This window comes from Epinephelus moara, chromosome 13 (assembly GCF_006386435.1).
Source record: "Epinephelus moara isolate mb chromosome 13, YSFRI_EMoa_1.0, whole genome shotgun sequence".
NCBI classification, from domain to species: domain Eukaryota; kingdom Metazoa; phylum Chordata; class Actinopteri; order Perciformes; family Serranidae; genus Epinephelus; species Epinephelus moara.
In genome coordinates, this window is record NC_065518.1 from 15025675 (window position 1) to 15041706 (window position 16032).

The following is a 16032-nucleotide window of genomic DNA, read 5'->3' on the forward strand; positions in this document are numbered from 1 at the left end:
AATTAAAAAATGTAGTGGAGTAAAAGGTAGAATATTTTCCTTTGATACCTTAAAAGTAGCATAAAATAGAAACAGGCTATTCAAGTAAAGTACATTAAAACTGTACTAAAGTAAAGTACTTGCACTTAGGATACACCCCCCACTGGCTAAGTGTTATTAGTGTCATAATGTTTTTGTTAATGTGAATTAAAGCGGCGGGGAGCCAGGTGCGTCTGAACACAAAGCCCCGCCCACCTTTACCTTAAATGTCCATTGCACGGAAATATGATTGGCACAGGGCTACAGCTGCTTGAACGGTGAGACATGGCGGAGTTAGTAGTCTGACAGAGGGAGAGGAGCTCCTAAAGAGTTTCAACACTTTTCAACATGTCGACAGAACTTTGATTTCAGGACGACCATGTCTTCGTAACGACCTCGGAGCAGAGCTTAAAGAGGCAGAGACGTCTTTTTGTGGTCGGGAAGAGACGGCGCGGCGGCGGCGGCGGTTGGGAAAATGTGTTGTCATCTTCGTGCAGTCAACAGCCTTGGGCAACAAATATGGCTACTTCTTGTGTATCCTTCAGTTCGGGTTGAAAACCGTCCCGACCGGGCCGAGCGGGGTAGTTTCGGGGAGTTACGACAGTAGCACGGAGTGAAGTTGGCTAGCAGGACCGTGAAGTAGCTAGGTTTGATTTGTTTTTTTAAAAAAGCGAAACAAGAGATGGAGCCCAAGCATAAAGAGTTGTTGGAGAAATGTTACCAGAACTTGGTGGAGTCGATAACAGATGCGGACCGCGTTGTGGATGTTTTGGCTCACTGCGGGACCCTTAGCCAGGCGGAACGCTACGAGCTGGGACACAACTGCTCCTCCAACTCGGAGAAAGTGGACCTTCTGCTGAAGATACTCTTAAGTAAGGACAGGGACCATTTCGCTGAGTTTTGCTCGGCTCTGGAGAAGACGCACCCTCACCTGCACTCTGTGTTAATGAACGGCACCGGACCCGTGGATCACACAACCGGTAAGAAGCTGAATTAGACACATAACACTGAAGTATGTGCCCCAGCACCAAACCCCATTAAGAAAACGTTGAATTTAGTGAGTTAGACTTCAGGGGCTGGGTCACAGAATTTGGTGCTTTACAGAAAAGCCTATGGTGTGTTTACATGACTTTATGTGTCCTTTACTTTGGTTGTGATCCAACCTGGTTTCGATCCTGCTCTGGGCATGATCTAACCAACATTAGAAGTATTGACCATATGACAACTTGATGAAGGGCATGACTTTTCCTTTGGGCAGGAATAAAAGAGGGAGCGAGAGCGTGAGGGAGAGGGCTACACCATCATGTGACCCGATGCTTATTTACACTCACACTACTGTGCTTGTTTCCTTTGCCATGTCACTAAAAGCACAGCCCTGCCAGCCTTTTGTGAAAGTATTTAATGGACCTAAAAAGAGTCAGACAATCAATGTAGTGACAGCAGGGCTTTCTGAAGTGTGTGTGTGTGTGAGTGGGAATCAATAACCCACTGTCAAAGTCAAATGAATGAGTGAAGAATTAAATGGGTGTAAATGCACACACTGACTTACTATAGAGTGAGAATAGGAGATGTCAGTTTCATTTGTGTCTCGGTACAAAACTAAATCCAAGAACCAATTACTTTCATTATCAATGAATCTGTGAATTCCTCTTTTTATTAATTTAATAACAGTTTGGGTTATAAAATGTCATAGAATTGAACAATGCCCATCACAGGGGGTTAAAGAAACACCACCAATGAAGGACCAGTGTGGAAGAAATCTTTTTAATGGAGAAATTGACACACATAGTGAGACTATAAGAGGGACAACTAGAAAGAAAATGGACTCTTTACAAGACTCAAACAGACGACAGTGGACTGGAATAATAATCAATAGATACACTAATCCTTAAGACTGAAAAAAATGTGTATTTACTCCAGCAGTTTTTGTTTCGTTAGCTCTTAATAGATGGATGGATGGATGGATGGATGGATGGATGGATGGATGGATGGATAGATAGATAGTACTTTATTGATCCCAAACTGGGGAATTCTTGTGTTACAGCATCAAGTAATCAAATTTAAACTATACAAGAGAGATTTACAGGAATAAAATAAAAAATATCATAATTGCAGGAGTAAAAAAAAAACGTGAGATAGAGGTCGTAGAAAATGTGCAAATTAAAAAAAAATATATATAAAGAATATTATTTTTCAACTATATTGTTTTATTATGCTGCTGTAACTGACAAGTCAATGTCACAAAAATAGTTTTAATAAAGATCTAATGCCCATCACAAATCCCAGAGCTCAAGTTGATGTCTTGAGGGCTGCGACTACTTAGTTATTTTTATTATTGATGAGCCTGCTGATCATTTCCTTGGTGTAATTGTTTGGAAATAGTGGAAAAATTGTCCATCAAAATACCCCACAACCAATGTGACTTTTTCAGATATATCCTTCTTTTGTCCATGCAATAGGTGGAAACCCAAAGATATGCAGTTTCAGATATTCAGATGATCAACCATCTTATCATTTTAGCTCTAATGTCTTGTTTTGTCCCAACGACAGTCCAAAATGCTGAGATATTCAGTAAACAAAAAACAAAACAAAAAGCAAATATTTGGCATTTTCTCTCACTAATATTGATCAGCTAATCAATTTATCATCAATTAGTTGCATTATTGACTAACCTGCTGATCATTTCCCTGGTATAATGGTTTGGAAATAGTGAAAATTGTCCATCAAAACCCAAACATATACAGTTTACTATCACACACGACAAAGAAAATCCGTACAGTTGAGAGGCTTGAAGAGGAAATGTTTGGCAGTTTTTCCTCAAGAAATAGTTGCTTATTAAGTTTCAATTGATTGATAATCAACCGTCGAATCGTTTTAGCTCTTGTGTCTTGTTTTGTCCCAACGACAGTCCAAAATGTGGACATAAAAACACTGAAAAAAAGCATCAAATCCACACATTAAGAGACTGAATACAGCAAATATGTGTCATTTTCTCTCACTTAATAATTTAAAAGATATTGATACAGCTAATTAATATACCGTCTACATATTTCAGCACTATACAGCACAGATTTTTTTTGTAGCAAAACATTGAGAAAAATGTTTTTACAGTTCAACAGCCTTTTTTGAAGTGAATATCCACAGAAATCAACATGGTCTGCATTTAATTCTTATTCAGTTGTGACAGAAATAGTTGTCTATTCATTGTCAATTGAAAGACGATTAATAGGAAAATCATTCCAGCTTTAATGTCTTGTTTTGTCCCCACGACAGTCCAAAATGCTGAGGTATTCACTTAACAAGATAACGGATAAAAAAGCATCAAAACCTCACATTTGAAAAACTAGAATCTGCAAATATTTATTCGGGATTTCTGCTCAATAAATGATTTAAAAGATGAGGACGAGCTCAGTTTACCATCTAACTATTCCTGCATTATACAACACACTTTTTTTTGTTGTAAAATATATCCAGAGTAACCTTTCTACATAATTAAAACCCCTTTTTGGGCAATTTCCAAAGAGTTAAACAAGCTTAAAATTTCATTCTTATTCAGCTGTGACATAAAAATGGTGTTGTTAGTTTACACTGTTGTGCATTATCACTTACAGCATAGGTGTTTATTTCAGGAAGGTTGCAGGGGACACATCGCCCTCAACTTTTAGGACGTGTATTTGTCCCCCTGTCCCCCAAAGTAAAAACATGAGTAGCAGAGGGCTTTTATTTTGGCAAATTTAAGTCATTTACACCTTAAATTGGTGCTGAAAAGGCAGAAGTTGGTGCATAAACATTCACCAGAATGCAGGAAATGAAGTGTTTTCTGGCGTAGGACCCCCAAAACACTGTTTCACATGAGTCCCCCCTCCAGTGTTGTAACAAAACCTACGCCCTTGACTTATAGAAATAGCTTTATTACACATGGACATTAGCTTAAATGCTCTAACATACCACAGATTTCACCTTCAGCGCTTCTTTTTCACCCTCATCTAATCTACTGGATATCAGTGATCATTGATTCGTAACATAAAACAAACGTCTTGTAGATGATGCATATCTCAGCCTCCTGTCTAATTCTTTTGGGATGTATTTACTCTTCTCTGCAGATCCTTCAGAGTAATATGAGTGTAATTATGTCCTCTGTGCTCACACAAATACACCACCTTTTCCCACTCGTGGATGAGTTTCGTTTTAAATATGCTTTTCTTCCCCACAGTTAGATCCTAAAGCTGCAAAAATACTCTTGCTCTTTTCATGATGCTGATAAATTTATCATCAAATTCAGCGTAAGCCAAACTGGTCGTGATTTATGTCCCCAAACTTATTATTCCGCAGCAGTAATGCATGCACACTGGTACATGGTCAGCATCTCTACTGCATCTTTGCATTTCAAAAGCAATATTTGCATTCCTAGTTACTTTGTTCACTCTGAGCTATCGCGTCACACTCACTGAGCTGAATGGTGAGGTGTTAATTATGCATTTATTCTGTCCTCATTATTTATAAGAGAACTGAAGCTGCAGAGTGAGTCTATTTTACTAAGCCTTTTCATTTTTGCGCTGCATTTCACAATCGTGAGGCGAGTCTAAAACTGAGCACTGATAGTCTTCATGCTGCTGGAGAGAGTTGTGCATGCTCATGTGCATGCTCTGGGCTGGTCTTAGTAGTCTGCTGTAGTCTCTGCAGCTCCCTGTTGGTAGTCACACAGGACACAAATGGGCTGAGCTGCTTTTTGCTACTGGGCAGACAGGTTCCTCCACTGCACAGCCAAAAGAAGGGCCTTTCCCCAGGAAAACAGAAGCTTGTTACAGCCTATGTTTCTAAATAATGTGCGCCGTCAGCAGCCTGTTCTCCCCAGTCACCCGCAGTCCCAGAGGGCGAGGGAGCTAGATTGATTTGAAATCAAAACAGTGTTAATGAGTGAGAGCTTCGTTAGTTAACCCCAGCAGGTACTCCAAAATCAAATGTCAACAACAGAGAGGCTAAATATAGCCCTATTGAAATGATCACCGAGCTGCAAGAGTTTCACTGTGATGTGAATGATGCAAGCCTGTGCAGGACTTAGAAAGGTGTGTATCCCAGAGGGCTTGTTTGTTTTTTCAAGTAAACAAAGATATTCCTTAGTTTTATATAACCATAGCTTCAGGGCTCGACACAGAAAAGACCTTTTGTTTACAGATTGTTCCAGCCTTTTCTTGAAGAACAATAACGTGACGGCAGCACATCACAAGGGTGTGTATCTTCGCTGACGTGTTAACTTGGCTGTGTTGTGCCACTGCGAAATAAGACTGGATGTCAGGTAGGAGGAGGGTGAAATGCTTGATGTTTCAGGGTTTTCTTTTTGTTTCATTCGTTCTTGATCTTCTCCTTATCAAGAGGGTAACAAGCTTGGAATAGCCACGATTTTTTTCCAGTGGACTCAAAGGAATACTTTGCTGATTTCCAACCAGCTCTGTATCCTAATCATGTGGGTAGTATGTGCAGTTGAACTATAGTGAACTTCCCTACATCTTCCCAGCGCCCAGATCTCACTGCTTGCCCCCAGCTCAAATCCAAATGTTCACTTGCTCTAGGACTGTTGCTCAAACTACAGATTGTACTTCCACATTTGCGCATGCCTGCCACCACGGGCACAAAGAGTATATAGACATGGCGCATTTAAACCCTCCCCATCTCTTTCTCTGTCCCTAAAACTCAGACCAAATTGTAAAACTAAGCAGTGTGGATCAAAATAAACCAATATTCTGTTACTGTGTCGCCTATTTCTCGCCTAAAGTTTCCAGAAACATATTTTAGCTTACTGTTTAACTGTTATTCGAGATCCTTTGTTACCAGCCAGCTGCCATATTGTTTCCTGTGTCAAAATAGTCAAGTTTGCATTACGTCATCCCCCAGTTGGAGTGTTTATTGGTCTGGTGCGGTGCAGTGCATTCTGATAATTGTAGATTTTGATGCCAATGCTCTTTTCCCCTGTTTTCTCTGGTCAGCTATTTAGCTTTTACCACAGACGATAGTTAAATGCAACAACAACAAGCACTTTTTTGCAGAGTCAAAACATTATTTCAGTTGCTTCATAAGGTTTCAAGCCCCAGTAGTTATGTAGTGACAGTTTCAAATTTCTTTATACAAGAAAACAAGAATCTGAAGGCACATTAGTGACTCTTTGGAGTGATCGTGGTCATGTTAAAGAAAACCACACCATTATACTCCATTTACACCAAAATTAGCATGCGTACGTAGGTTTTTAAAATACGGGTAAACCCGCTAAAAATAGGCCGTAGACTCTTTTCCCATTGCCAGAAGACCAGATCTGTGCACATGGCTCTTGGGAAGAGGTAGACAGTTTGTTATCTCTTACTTACTCAGTCTGTCTTTCAAACTTGGTGTAGACTAATATAGATTTCGGCACTATACAGCACACATTTTATTGCAGTAAAACATTGAGAATAGCCTTTCTACATGATAAAAACCATTTTCGAAGTGAATATCCACAGAGATCAACAGAGTCTGAATTAAATTATTATTCAATTGTGACAAAAATAGTTGTCTATTCATTTTAAATTGATTGATAATCAACTGGACAATCTCTTCAGCTTTAATGTCTTCTTTTGTCCCAACAACGGTCTGAAATGTGAAGATATTCACTAAACAAAGTAACGGATAGATAAAGCATCAAATCCTCACATTTGAGAAACTGGAAACAGCAAAGGTTTGGTATTTTTTTGTTGTAAGATATATTCAGAGTAACCTTTTAACATAATTGAAACCCCTTTTTGGGGAATTTCCAAAGAGATCAACAAGCTAATTTAATTCTTATTCGACTGTGACATACATGCAACCTCAGAGAGTCCCTGTTTTCTTGCTTAAAGATATGTGAACACTACCACTATATAACTACTGCAGCTTAAAACATTAGGAAACAGCTAAAAATGTTTTAACTCCGCAAATAAATGCTTGTTGTTGTTGCATTTTAATCGATGTTTGGCAAAAATGGACATTGTTTTGTGATGGGACGTCATTGCATCTTGCCAGTTAAGGGGCTAAAATTAGCATGTCCACCTGGGTGTTGTGTTCCCATCAATGCCGATTGGAGCCGGGGGGGATAAATACCCCTGACTAATGCAGAGTCATTTGACCCAGGTGTGAATGTCGATTAAAACCATTCCCATTGCATTAAAAGCCAGATGTTAGCAGGCGTTGGTGGATATTTTTGTGTAGTGGGAAAGGGGCTTAAGAAAGATAAACCAAAATTTTGGAGGAACGGATATTTTGATTAATGCTCAGGGCACTAATAGTACCTGTACAAATGACAATTCATCCAATGTGTTGAATGGGAACTTTGAGAAATTTGGGTAAAACTGTCCCTTTAAATGGTCAGCACCCCTGAGATGAATTTGCAGTTTTTTGACTTCTTGAAACAAGAGGTCAAATGGACAAGACTACACTTTGTCTTGTCAGGGGACACTTCCTGGAGCTGCTGGATCAATAAATAAGAAGCAGTGACCTCGGGGACTCGTACTGTATAAAAAGCGTTTGAGCTTTTAAACCCATGACATTTAACTTATTGTGGAGCTGTCAGATCTGAGTAAAAACATGAACCCATTTTCATGGAAAAGGCACAGCGTTTTGAGTGTTTCTTATCCGTTATCAGTGGAGCAGAGTACCAGATGTGATCTTTAGATATCAGCACTCAGTGTTGGTGCTTCTGTTAGCCCTTAAATGTAGGCCAGAATATGCACCAAGTTTGCTGTGACTTTAGAAAAGAGACCAGCCTAAATGAGATACTTGAGTGGCGAGGGTCAGACTGCAGTAAGGTCCGTGTCACATGACTTCCACACGGGCAGAGAAGTGAGTGAGCTATGACACAGTGAACCTTGCCCATTGAGACACTCTCTGCTCAAACAGAGTCATGGGAAACTTAAGCTAGAGTGAGAACAAAGAGAGCTTGATCCATGGGATGCCACGGTTCCTGAGGCACATCAGTCTTTTTTTTTTTTCCCTTCTTTCAGTGCTTCGCTGGGAAAAAGAGGGGTGAGCCATGTTAGCTGGGCTCCTTCCAGTCTTAATCAAACTCATAGTCTCCTTTAGCTAGTGGGAACTCAGCCAGCCAGGGATTGATTTAGAGTACTGGGACGTGGGTAAATAGAATCGTTTGTCATGCTCCTGCTCCAAGTCGAGCGCTAGACTTTACATCAGGGTTGGAAGTTGCTGATGTAACTGAACTATAAGCTGCTCATCCCATGGCCAAGTTACATCTCAGTAAATGTGCACTGCTGGCTGTTTGATCAAGACTTGCGCAGTCTGTAAAACATCTCAAGCATCATTAAAATCCCTTTTTTCCCTGACACACTTAAAGGTGGAAATGTGTGGAGGAGCTTATTAGACTTGATGAAGGGAGCTAACAGTGGGGAGTAGTGTTGAAACAATTTGACAAAACATTGACTGATAACAATTTTTACAGTCTGTTAATTGTAAAGTCGAACATGTCAAACATTTGCTGTTTTTTGGTTTATTGGGAAAAAATTAAGACTTATTCTTGAGCTCTGATAATTATTGTGATGGACTATTTTCAGACATTTAATAGATTAAAATGATTATCCACTTCATGTATGTTTTGATTTCAGACTATAGCCCAATCCTTACAGGATATAGAGTGGTGCAGGGCTTTATTTGTAGACCAACCTTGAAGTCAGCTATGCACTGGTTCCCTCAACAAAAAGCCTATGGGATTTTTCCATTGGATTTTGTATTATTGCAGAAAACAAAATGGCGACCAAAAGTTTATGACACTTGTACGTTTGTTCAGCAAGATAATCTTCACAAATGAACCTCACTTTTAACAAAAAGTGATCACCTCACGTAAAAAGCTAACGTTAGGCTATAAATGAACTACACCAGTGGTTCCCAACTGGTGGGTCCTGGTCCTAAAGTGGGTCGGGAGTCCATTTTGAATGGACCGCAAGTGGCTGGCGAACGTGTCAAGTTTGTAAAAAGTACTTTATTTGTAAGTACAGTGCATTTCCAGCACAGAGCTTTTATTTTTAAGTGCCATTTCTTGCTGTAGAGTGAGTGACTAACAGAGAGCTACTTAACAGAGACAGCAAACTTGCTTGATGACATGTCGAAATGCAACTATGACGCAGAATATATTAAACTGTGTGGACCTTGAACTAATGACTAAGGAGAAATCTGGACTTGTTGGTTGGGAATCACAACTACACTATGACCCCAGGAACAGCCCCAGGCTTTGAGGCCCATTTTCATAGTGGCCAAACAGTGGAATTACAACATCCGGGTCCATCAAGTGATGCCAAAAAGACTTTTTCCCATAGACATTGGGAAGGCAGTGACTGTAAATCAGTGGATACATTTTTGTGTCACAGCCCTTGTGAAATGACTTGTTTTTCTCTATTGGGATTTGATCCATTGGGTCCAATAACATTTTGAAAGTCTAGAGGAGCTGCAACATTAAATAATTTTATCCCCACCCAAGTTATAGGAGAGCTAAACCAGAAGTTTGCTACTTGGCCCACCAAAGTCTGTATTGCGTTTGCTCTGTGAGCTTAATATGCGTAAGATCAGGGTAATTTTATACCCAGGTTGCCAAACTTTTTTGGCTTCATGCACCACTGAGCAACTTTTATAGTTATGAACATTTAGATACTTGTTAGCAATGGCTTTTTTTTAAGATACAAGTGAGGTGTTTACTGAGATATATTTTATGTCGTAGAACAAAATGTGAAACTCTCTAAAGCTTCTGTTTAACTACTATACAGACATTATACAGATATTTCAGGCACCTAACCAAACACGCATAGAGTTCAAGACAAGGGAACCGGAAGTGCAAAAATGCTAACTCATTTCCGGGTTTTAGGACTCATTCCTTCATCACTCTATTTGAAAGTGATATTGATATTTGAAACTTAAATAAATATTGTGATCAATCAGTCAGTCGTTTTTATTTTTATCCTTAATATAAACATTTTAATAGGGCTCCTTTAATTATTATTATTTTTTTATTTTTTTTTACAGAATTGTGACTGATGCGAAAGATGCTACGCACACAGAAAATTCCTTTACCTTACTGGCAAGGAAAACGTATTGTTACGTTACGTTTACGTTGTTTCTTCAAACAACACAATCTTCTCCATAGTGCTTACAGTGTTGCACTGAGGCTTCCTTTCTGTACAGTTAATTATGAATCACTGTAGGCTATAAAAGAAGGGGCTTTCACAGGGGGGAGACTGTGTGATGTTGTCAGAGGAGATAAAAGGAGAAGCTCTGAGGCTGCAGTCTCTTTGGGGCCCTGGCTAGTCAGTATTCAAGCTCTCTGCCCAACTGATAATTAGCCACACTCTGCTGTCAGCCCACAGTCCCGTCATCCCAAGTTGGGGAAAGTCCCACCTTATTATGCCTCCAGCTGGCCTTTTTTCAGTAAAGGCCCCTGAATGTAACCCAAGCCCCACAGCCTTGATGTACCATACAATGCTGGAGATAATCATCTGACTATAATGCAGACACGGTTGAGTACACTCACAACTGACTTTAATGTTTTGTTCGCCTTGCAGGGTCCACTTACAGCATCTTGTCCACCATGCCGTCGGACTCCGAGAGCAGCAGCTCGCTCAGCAGCTTAGGTGAGTGTGGTGCCCATGGTGGTGTTCAGGTGTCGGGTTCAGAAACGTCAAAAGAAAAACATTATGTTACTGGAAAAACAAGTATGTTCTAATGTTTGTCAGATAATATTTGTCAAATAGTCATTGGTTGCTGCTTGTTTAGACTCTGAGCACATGCAAGTGATTACACAGATGTGAGAAGGATTTAGAAAACCTCTACCCCCAAACACACACACACACACACACACACACACACACAGACAGACCTGTTTCATTTAGTCATTCTCTGAGGCAGAGAGGATTTGACTGGTCAGTGCCACCGAAAGGGAAACAGCTTTGATTTGTATCAGTGAGGGGAAGTACTGAGGTTAATGAGTACAATAACGAGGTAGATAAATAATGAGGTAGAATATTAAACTGATTTTGGCTGCAAAAAATGTGAGCAATGATTAAATATGATACAGTAAGATAAAAGTTAGTGTGTTTTCGTGTAATGAATGTGTCGATTTTTGGTCCAGTAGCTGCAACAAGAAGCTCTTGCTTATGACTGGTTAATATTTAGTTCAGTCTTGCAAGAAATCTTACATCAGTGTTTTCATTTTCATTTTCACTCTGTCAAGTCTGCAGGTTTTCAGTAAAAAGCTGGAAAAAAAAACATGGAGTAGAGTTTTGTGAAAGCACATCAGTTGTACACTTCAATCTATTAGCCTGATTGCACATTTAAAAGAAATCGATGGAGCCCCACTAACACCCCCTGTAGCTCCCCTGCGGTTTAAATCACAAACAGAAGGCGTTCTTTTGGTTACTGCCATTTATGTTGCTCAAACATGCAGTGAGAACATGGTAAAATAAATAAACAAAACAATTATGAGACTAGCAGAACATTCTGTAACAGTTCAAATTGTAAATTGTACCATAACGACATAACTGTATTGCCTAGATACGAGAGATGCAACATCAGTCAGTCAGTCGGGCGGCGCTCTTGCCATGGACAGCCTGTTGCTAAACTCCTGTTTTGTTTTGCCTCTAAACTTAAGTGTGATGCTTGGTTAAGTATGGCCTCTATGTCGTTCATGTATGACAAGATAGTAGCTGTGCAACCAGGCTTCGTAATGATGATATGTATGTTGGTAATAAACAACGAGCATTGTGGAAATTCCAGTACAAATGTTGCTGTGAGGTTTTGACTGTTGTCTTCTTCCACACTCTTCAAGCTACTCAAACCAAGAAACCTAGACCCAAATTGCTCGTGGAAATATTCATAAAACAAATACAAACACAAAATATAGCTTGCATACTCGCATAACCTTTAAGGCTGTAAGCGCTCAAATGTATCATGTTAACTCCACTAGCATATAGCTGTTAGCTACCAGGTTAGCATAGGCACAATATAGAAACGTACATATGACTTAGGTTAGCATATGTCATTGGCTGCATTAACTCAAGGGAGTGAGAACGGAACTTCCAAGCTTTAAGAATCTTCGCAATTCAGTATTCATGGTCATGAGTAGGGCTGGGTATTGGTATTTGGTACATTTAAGGTGTCAACCAGAATGACCAAGTAGAAAGTGGCATCGAAATGTCTCCAGTCAAAAGAGACGTCTGATCCCAGCCCTGTCCGACTCCCTGCTGGAGCAGCAAACTTTCTGTTGCTGCTGTTGCCGGAGCGGCCCTCCTCCTGATGAATGGTCAATTCAGTGTCTGCCCAGTTAGCACGAGCTTGCACAGCAGCAGCGGCTCACATCGAGTTCTTAGACGGCCCCAACACACTCATAGTGACACTCAAACGACTCGACACTGTTGTTAAAACTGTTAATAATCGTTAGATTATGTTAGCTGTGTGATGCTAAGAGTTAGCCCTGTCGTCGTGTGTATGTTTGTGCATGTGTGTGGGCGGTCTCTCACAGCTGTCCCTGGCGCAAAGCTCACACTCCTGCAGCAGCAGCTACAACCCACACAGTCTGTGGCGTAGTGAAGTCGAGCACTGTGTGCTTGATGGAGTTGGCAGTTCACCGTGTCGGGATGTCCCCAATGCATTCAAAAGTGGCTATACTGCACACAACTCCGTTAACATAGGTATTGATTGACGTACTCTATTGGTATCTGTATGACTATAACGGTACTGGTACTGGTTCTGTAATTTTTTAAATGATACCCAGCTCTGAACCTGATCATGCAGCAACATACCTTAAACCCCATCCTCTGTTGCAGCTGGCAGGTGTAGAGACACAAGAATATTAGTTACACTATGGAAACGTTAAATAAGTCCTTCCAGACATATAGTCTTACATGTATGTTCTTAATTATACTCATGTTAATAAACTAAAAATCTTCTTTCATTTAACTCAAAATAATTAAATGAATTAGAAAGTATAACTGACTCTGATGGCAGCTGCACCCCCATCATTTGAGTTCTGTGAACGGCACATGCCTCCAGTGACATGCTGACTCACACAGGTACGCCCGGTCAAGCCTCCTCCCCTCCGCCCGCTCACATGGACAGCCACCAGGTGAACGAGAAGATGGAGACGGTTCTGTTCCAGCTCAGGCATGTGACCCGGGAGAGGGACGAACTGCGTAAACGCCTGGCTCTCTCTTCACCTGGAACCACCTTCGATGACTGCAGGTACTGTTCTGATCTCATGCGCCTTGCCGCCTGTTTTCCAAGACAAACATTGACTGTACAGCAAAGCGCAGTGATCCTGTGTATACATGCACTCAGTGAATAGAGGCATTTTGCCTTTTCAGCCTTTAAAAGCAACAAAAAACCAAGTGGAGTAAAGTCTTACGTGACGCAAAGTTGTTTTAAAATATGCTCAACTCTGTAAAACAAGGGGTACGCATACAATTTTAATGATGCCTCTCTTCCCTCGTGTTCCCATGAGCACAAAGTTTGTATGATGTTTATCTCGCTCTTGCTTCTCTCCGCCTCCCGTGTGGCGTCTTAAAAACTCGATTTTAATGCATCACAATTTTGTCTCCCTTCTTCCCTCTCTGTGAAATAGACCAAACTCAAAAGCAGGTCATGACTACGAGCGTCTGAAGCTGCAGTGCATGAAAGCGATGGCAGACCTGCAATCCCTGCAGAACCAGCACAGCACCACCCTGAAGAGGTGCGAGGAGGCTGTGAAGAAAGCAGACTTCTACCAGTGAGTGGAAAGCCCTACTACAGGGCCTTTTGTAAATTTTTAAACAGCCGGAGCATTTGTGCTGTATGCGTTCGCGCTCCGCCTGCAGGGTTTTAGCTCATGTTCAGTTCTTCCTCTGACATATTCACAGCAGATTGCATAGAACAGATTTTACTTTTGCGAGAGTAATAGGGATGAAGCCTTTATACCAGTCCAAAAGCTGATGAGTTAAGCCTTGAAAAATCCTCGCAGCCCTTCATCAATTTAATTTCATCTTTGTGATTGTTGTAGAAAAAGACTGTTTTTTTTATTGTCTTCTTAGCGGCGTAAATCCCAAGTCGTCTCTTCAGACCAGGAGGTTGAGAGCAGGGACTGAATTACTTCTCCATAAGTAATGCCCTTCTTGAAGAGTTCATGCCAAAGCATGCTCTGTAATCATCATCTGAAGCCTGTGTGCATGGCACGGCATCTGTGCCATGAGGATAATGCTACGAACACAGCATTTGTTGCCCCGCGAAATAAGCTGCGCCGAGTTGATGTGAAGGGGAGGCTGGTCCATTTGTGTGATTTAATGATGCCATACTGTCTCCAAAGTGTAGGGAGCCAACATCTGGCCCCAAATGCAAACAGACAGATGAAGGATTATTGCCATTTTTAAGCCTCTCCTTCTGGGCCCTGTTTGCACATCAGAGAAAGTCTTTATTTATTACTGCCCTGTCTGCCTCTGCACTTATCCATTCACACTCAACACCATGCTCTGTGAGTGGCACATCACATTCATGCCTGATCAGTAAATCGTACCAAAATCAATAAGCCACTTAACACGGCTGGCATTAACACTCAGTAATGATGGAGGATTTTATTGGTCCTTGTTGTAATTCATGTCTGCACTGTTAACAGTTAGGCATCATTACATAAGAGGCTGTTTTTACTGTTTATATTGGCATAAAACTAATTAGCACATCTGAAGTTGCCTCAGACTTAAAAAAGAACAGTGTGATGTTATGACAATATTTACCATGGAGCAGTTTTATTCCCCAGTACCTAAACAGTCCATATTAGGGTGCATCAGAGAGTATCTTAAAACTACAAATAGCTCCCTAGAAACCCAGAGTGAGCTTGAACTTGTCAACACCCATAGCCTGTGTGTATTTGGTTAGATTTTTCTTACGGTGGGAACAAACAGTAAATAAGCATGTTGGATTAAAAGGATACAGAGCATCATAAGACACATAACTTAAAGTCAGTGGGCTCTATTTTACACTTGGCGCAAAGTTAGCACACAGCATAGCGCAACTGTCATTGCTAGTTTAAGACCGACAGAGTTTTTATTTTCAAGACCAGCTCCCACTTTGTGTAAGTAGCAATGTACTTGTGCTCTCTGTGCGGCCATGGGTGTTTAGGTTTTTAAATGAAGTGTGGTCAGGCGCATTATTGGCGCAGTGCTATTTTGAGGCAGCAGATAGAGATTGCTCCATTGACCATCATTGACCCGGTCTCAACGTGCAGTATTTTCCTGCATTTAAAGGGTGAATTATTCAGACAGTGAGACAGATACATAGGCAGGTTCACAACACGTCTACACCGTGCTTAGTACACACACAGGGATGCATGGATGGGTTGCAGGTGTATGAAATGATACATTATTAATAAGGGAAAACATTAATGTCATTTTCCAAAGTGTGAACATGGCAGAGAGCAGAGCTGCTGTCTGCCTCCCCAATAAGAGAGACATGGGGCACATTCCTCACGAGGAGCAGTGCAACTTTATTGATTTACTTCAGAAATTACAGGTTAAGTTCTGTTTCCGCTGTCAAGTTCATAGCTACAGTTTTAACTTTGGCTGCTTAAATGTCCCACGATATTCGCTGCAGTGATATTACTGCTCTCACTGCATTACTCTCAGCAGAAATCGTGTAGACATGTAAATAGCAGTGCAGCAGGTGCAGGTGGACCTGGCTTTTAAAGGGAATGGGAGATGAGACTCTGACTGGTAGAGTTCATATAATGCACAAAACACTCACATGATTAATTAAGGGACTAAATACAACCCCTTTGTCCCTTGTGTTTTATTTTGTGCCCAGATTATGCACCATTTAACTATCATAAGTGGAGTTGGACATGCCTTAAATGTACTTGAATCATGCACTTTAGACCATATGCTATAGATCAGTGGTTTTCAAACGTTTTGTCTCCACGGCACACCAAAGGACAAACCAAAATCTCAAGGCAATAGCTTCTGTAATGTGAAAAAATAAGAGGGGTAGCTTTCT

At 40.8% G+C, this 16032-nt stretch overlaps 1 protein-coding gene across 2 annotated transcripts in view; it reads left to right on the forward strand.

The window, feature by feature from the left end:
* The first annotated feature begins 280 nt into the window (after positions 1-280).
* LOC126399579 (disks large homolog 5-like) overlaps positions 281-16032 on the forward strand; it is a 48581-nt gene continuing 32829 nt past the window's right edge. Inside the window, exons 1-4 of one of the 2 annotated variants that reach the window (XM_050059643.1) lie at positions 281-998; positions 10584-10652; positions 13089-13257; positions 13637-13780. In XM_050059643.1, coding sequence (XP_049915600.1) covers positions 701-998; positions 10584-10652; positions 13089-13257; positions 13637-13780 — 680 coding nt within the window. In that variant the 5' untranslated portion in view covers positions 281-700. The remainder of the gene's footprint in view (positions 999-10583; positions 10653-13088; positions 13258-13636; positions 13781-16032) is intronic. The other variant, XM_050059644.1, reaches the window with a different exon arrangement.